The sequence below is a fragment of the Fundulus heteroclitus genome, chromosome 1 (assembly GCF_011125445.2).
Source record: "Fundulus heteroclitus isolate FHET01 chromosome 1, MU-UCD_Fhet_4.1, whole genome shotgun sequence".
NCBI lineage: Eukaryota > Metazoa > Chordata > Actinopteri > Cyprinodontiformes > Fundulidae > Fundulus > Fundulus heteroclitus.
In genome coordinates, this window is record NC_046361.1 from 5,432,671 (window position 1) to 5,438,666 (window position 5,996).

General features: G+C 45.3%; 1 protein-coding gene across 1 annotated transcript in view; it reads left to right on the forward strand.

The window, feature by feature from the left end:
• LOC118558192 (serine/threonine-protein kinase pim-1-like) overlaps positions 1-3,372 on the forward strand; it is a 4,026-nt gene extending 654 nt beyond the window's left edge. Inside the window, exons 2-6 of the mRNA XM_036128696.1 lie at positions 190-298; positions 415-465; positions 570-936; positions 1,384-1,560; positions 1,656-3,372. Of these exons, the coding sequence (XP_035984589.1) occupies positions 190-298; positions 415-465; positions 570-936; positions 1,384-1,560; positions 1,656-1,876 (925 nt within the window). The 3' untranslated portion in view covers positions 1,877-3,372. The remainder of the gene's footprint in view (positions 1-189; positions 299-414; positions 466-569; positions 937-1,383; positions 1,561-1,655) is intronic.
• Positions 3,373-5,996: the final 2,624 nt, after the last annotated feature.

The following is a 5,996-nucleotide window of genomic DNA, read 5'->3' on the forward strand; positions in this document are numbered from 1 at the left end:
CCCCCGCCTCACCGCGGCGCTGCCCGCGGTGAGGCGGGGGAGCCGCAGCAATGGCCGGCAGCCCGGTTCCCTAATTAGCAGGGGACGCGTGGGGCGATTTTATTTTTTTATTTATTTTTTTATTTATTTATTTATTTTTTTGAGGCCGGCTCCGGTGCTCACCGGCTGTGTGTTGTCTCTCTGTTGCAGTGAAGGAGAGAAGGAGCCTTTCGAGAAGCTTTATCAGGTCGGCGCAGTGCTGGGGAGCGGCGGCTTCGGCACCGTCTACTCCGGCACGAGGACCTCCGACGGAGCTCCGGTTAGTCGGTTACTTTTTACGCCTCCGTGTTTCTATAAATCTCATTTTAATATGGCTGTTGCCCACATTCTCTCGTGTTCCGACTCTGACGTGGACTGTTCCCTCTGCCCTACCAGGTCGCTGTCAAGCATGTAGCCAAGGACAGGGTGACGGAGTGGGCAGAGCTGGTGAGAAACCCCCCCCATTTTTAGTCTCTCGAGCTTTAACGTAAGCGTTTACGTGTCTAAGTGCGGCGTTTGACTCTTCTTTTTTTTTGTCCGCGTGCCTTCAGGCCAACGGCTCGCGAGTCCCGCTGGAGATCGTGCTCCTGAAGAAGGTCGGCACGGGCTTCCGCGGCGTCATCAAGATGCTGGACTGGTTCGAGCGGCCCGACAGCTTCATCATAGTCATGGAGAGGCCCGAGACCGTCAAGGACCTGTTCGACTTCATCACGGAGAAGGGCGCCCTGTCCGAGGAGCTGGCGCGCAGCTTCTTCCGCCAGGTGCTGGAGGCCGTGCGCCACTGCCACAGCTGCGGCGTGGTGCACCGCGACATCAAGGACGAGAACATCCTCATTGACCTCCGCACCGGCGAGATGAAGCTCATCGACTTCGGCTCCGGGGCACTGCTCAAGGACACCGTCTACACGGACTTCGACGGTAAGATGATTAAAACAGTTAGATTATTATTATTTATTTTTTTTTACCCTGCAAATACGTTAGACCGCATGTGGACTTATGTCAGAAATTGCTGGGTCGTGTCGTCTCGCGCCATGGCTGCAATTTTGTCGCCCCCTAATGGAGGGCAGTGGTATTTTACAACTCAAAGTTTGTAAACAAAGTCACATGTCTGCTCACCCCCGCCCACATGGTCTGAACAAAAACATTGCCTGTCACGCTGCCTGGCACCTGAGCCCTTTATGATAAACTAGCTCAGCTGGCCCCCTAAATGCTTTCATTTTCACTATTATTATTATTATTATTTCACATCATACAAACATTATTTGCAGATTGTATGTTTCATATCTGTTATGTATTTTGTCAAAGTGTAAATGTCATACACTTAAAACTTACAAGCCCCCCTTATTCCCTTTTTTTGTCTGACAGGCACACGAGTGTACAGTCCGCCAGAGTGGATCAAGTACCATCGCTACCACGGCCGCTCGGCCACAGTCTGGTCCCTGGGGGTCCTGCTGTACGACATGGTCTGTGGAGACATCCCGTTCGAACACGACGAGGAGATCACGAAGGCACAAGTTCTGTTCCGGAGGAAAGTCTCCGCAGGTAACCCCCTAGTTGCAGCGCACATCTCTCCCATCGCTCGTGCTCACGGTTGACGTTGACAGCCTTCCTAACTCGGTCGCCGCTTCCTCCCGCAGAATGCCAGCAGCTGATCAAGTGGTGCCTGTCCCCGAGGCCCGCCGAGCGCCCGTCCCTGGAGGACATCATCAACCACTCGTGGATGCAGGGCGCGTCCACGTCGGTGGCGCCCCTCGCGGTGCAGACGGAGAAGTCCGCCACGGAGATCCGGCTGCACAGCATCGCCCACGAGCCCACCGCGTTCATGCCCACCCCTGTGGCTGTGGGCGTGGCTCGGTGATTACATCGGGGACACATCTCCAGACTGGTGGCTTGGTCTGAGCAGCATTCCCACAAAGAGACTATTAAAGAGGCTTGGTTAATAGACTTGAAAAGAGAAGAGAAAGTGTGACGGCAGAGGCCTCACAGCACCTCTCGACTCGCCGCGCTGCGGACTCTGATCCGGGCGGCGGTCGCCCCGTGCCCTCCGAGGACGGGCGTGCACAGACGCCCGCGGCCGAGCAGCACGTGTCCCGGCCGGTCCTCTGCGACAGCAGGCGGGCAGTGCGGGTTATGTAACCTCCCGGCACGCTCCCTTCCTCTGAAAAGGAAGAGCGGAGGCGTCGGTGATGACTTTATAAAAGAAAAGTGCCTTATGTGAGATTGTTTTGGGGCAGGGAAGCCATGAATATACTTGAATTTACAAACACAAAAAAGATGGCATCCTTTTTGTTCTTTACCTACTCTTTACAAGGCTTGTTTTTTTTTTCCTCTCACGGGCCTAGATCAGTAAAGCCTGTGTTGTTTTTTGTTGTTTTTTACAACCACTACTATCTTACACTACTCCAGTCATTAGCAACCAGACGACCTCATAGCGCCGGCAGCAACTCGTGCAAACAACGTCGAAAGAGATAGAAAGGAGAGAAAAAAAAACACTGGACTTACCTCAGTCTGTTTACTTCAACGCCCACCTCTACTCCACAACCTGTCCTTCCTCCTCCCTCCTCCTCCTCTTCTTCCTGTGTTGTGCTGTTTGATACCAACACGTTCGCATCAACCTGAATGCACACAACAATGCAAATCCCCCACCATACCGAGATACAAACATCCTCTGCTCTTTAAAACGCGTCGATTTTATGTTTTTTGTTTTGGGTTATTCTAAACATGTGCCTCACACAGGTCTTAAAAAAACAATTCGGTGGGGAAAAGAATTGTACATAAGAAAAGATATTTATTATTGTCGTGACAGCTCTCCAACACGCAACGAGCTATTTTTTTGTTTTCCTGTTGTGGCAGAAGTTATTTATTTATTTATGAGAGAATCTCGGCTGTCTATGAATGTATATATTTCATTCCACAGTCACTGAAGGGCCCATGGATTATTTAAGAAAAAGACAAGGACGAGCTTTTTTTTTTTTCTTCCCCTTTTGGGTTTTTGTTTTTTGACCATATTTATTATGGCTTGAAATCCTCAAAGAGCAGACATGTGTGTATGTTTGTGTATGTCATGTAAATAAAGTGTAAATAGTCCTGAAAAGCACTTCCATTTTTAATGTATGTTAACATCCAACGTCTACTGATGGTAACCAGTGTCGTTCCACTGGGTGTGTGTGTGTGTGTGTGTGTGTGTGTGTGTGTGTGTGTGTGTGTGAGAGGGGAAAAATTTGCTGCATGATCGCAGCTTGGATCGTCTTTTTTTTTTTTTTTTTTTTTTTTTTTCACCCACTCGATTTAGAATTGTAAAATACGTTAGAAGCTATTTTTATATGATTTCAATAAATATTTTTTTTAAACTGACTCTCGATTCCTGTGCATTATTTTCAGCTTCGCTCCTGTTGCCGCTCAAAACCTGTGTTTATTATGAACGCCTACACGGGTTTAGTAGGTTAGAAGGTTGTACAACTTCCTGTTTGACACTTTAGTAGAAAAACAGTCGATGCGGGAAAGCTGATGGAGAGATAAGGGGTGGCAGATGGCAGCGAAAAAAGGCCCAGAGTGTTTATGTGGTTTAGAGATGTGAAACGAGTTCATTACAGGTTCTGTTGACACTGAGGTGAATACACTGAGATGTACAGTTGAAACCAGATGTTTACATATACCATATAAAAAGACAAATAAGCTTCTCTTTTTTATTCCCACTGTAAAAATCAGAATGACATTTTCCTATTTTAGCTCTGTTACAATTGCCAAAATTATTTCTATTAGCTAGATGCCAGAATAATGACGATTTTTGGACAAAAAATGACTCTTCAAATTCAGAAGTTTCTACAGATTAAGATCACTATGCTTTTAAATAATTTGGGAACGACCACATGACTGTCATGTCTTTGGAAGCTTCTGGTTGGTTTATTGGCAACGTATGAGTTGATCTGAGACACACCTGAGGATGTTTTAAAGGCAAACGTAAACCACTCTGCCTCTTTGTGTAACATTATGGGAAAGTCAAAAGAAATCAGCCAAGATAACAGGAAGAAAGTTGTGGACTTGTACAAGTCTGGTTCATCCACATTTCATATTCATGTGCTCAAATAATTATTGGCAAGTATAAACACCATGAAACTGTCCAGCCATCATAGCACTCAGGAAGGAGACAGGTTTGTGTCCCAGAGATGAAATGTGCAAAATGTGCGTACCAACCCAAAAACAAAAGACCTTGTGATGATGCTGACTGAAGCTGGAAAGAGTGTCATTATCAACAGTGGAACGAGTACTGGACCAACGTAAGCTAAAAGGCTACTCTGCAGCAAGAAACCATCACTCCAAAAGAAACATAAAAGCCAGATTGTCCTGTGGTCTGATATTTGGCCATAATGACCATCAATACATTTGGAAGAAAGAAGGAGGAACCTTTCAGTCCTGGGAACACCATCCCAACTGTGAAATACGAGGGTGACAGCATCATGCTGTGGGGTTGTTTGGCTGCAGGAGGGACTGGTGCACTTTACAAAATAGATGGGATCATGAGAAGAAAAAAAACGTGGAAACATCTCAAGACATCAAGAAAGTTGAAGCTTGGGTGCAAATGGGTTTTAGAAATGGACAATGACCGGTAGCATACAGCCAAACTGATTAAACAGTTGCTAAAGGATAACAAAGTCAATGTTTTGGAGTGGCCACACAAAGCCCTCATCTCAATCCTTTGAAAATTGACTGGCAGAGCTGAAAAGACCTGTAGGAGTAAGGGAGCCAACAAACTTAGCTCAGTTACTCCAATTAACCCAGGAGGAATGGGCCAAAGTTTCTGCCAACTTTTGTGAAAAGCTTGTGGAAGGAAATCCACAACGTTTGGCCCAAATTGCGCAGTTTAAAGGCAAGAGTAAAATATTAACAGAAATGTACATATATTTCTGACCTTTAAGAAAGTAGTAAAACAATGTCTAAAGAATTATCGCTGTCATTGTTCTGGCATTTCAAATCTAGACATCATTTTAATAATCCAAATGGACCCAAGACAGGTACGGTTTCTTTGGATTTTATATCTGAGAGTGAGGAAAAAAAGTTTGTCTTTTCATATAGTGTATGTAAACTTCTGGTGTCAACTGTATCTGGTGTCTTTAGCATTTGTAAGACCTATTTGAAATTATGCTAATGCATAAATTGTGAATCATTCATTCTCATTTATTTATGCAATTGAACTATCCATCTAAAGTGAATTGTTAATTTTCCCTATTGAACAATCACATATTGCACATTCTCAAAGACTAGGTTTTTAATAGGCTCTGTGCGCAATATGGCGTCTGTCAACTTCTGGTTGATACGTGTTATGTTGAGCACTTCCGGTGTTATTATCCTACAGTGAACTGTAGCGTTTAAGGTTCAATGATTGTGACGATGGGACCAACGAGTTGGTAAATGAAACTGAGGGGCTGCACAGAATCATTGAACAGCTTCGAGTTCAAGTTGAGGGGCTACAGCTACGGAGCCGCTTTGGTTTGCAGCGCATTGCAAGCTCAGATGATGACAGCCGCATTTACACCAGGTACGTTTGCACAATTTCTATAAGTAGTTACTACTATTAAAAGTTTTGTTTTGCGAGATAAAAGAGGTGTAAGCGACGCACTTCCTAGTAAAAGCTAACCTAGCATGTTGTTAGCATCCGCTGTCTCCGTCTGCAGCTCTGAACAGCTTCTGCTCCGTTCTATAGTCACAGCACGGACAGTAGTAAAGATTTCACTAATCACTGCCAGTCAAACATAAAACTATGAAGTGCATTGTTGGAATGTAGTTACGAGGTGTGTTGTTGAGGCTTAATGCACAGAAAATTGGGACAGATGTAGGGCAAACAGCACATTATTTACATTAGCTTTAGCTTTACCTTCAGGGTGCATACTAGTCTTTGTTTAACTTCATATTGGCAAATTGGTGTACGGCGCTGACATTAACTTTAGGCAAGTCTTGGGGGCAACAAGTGTAAAAAAGTG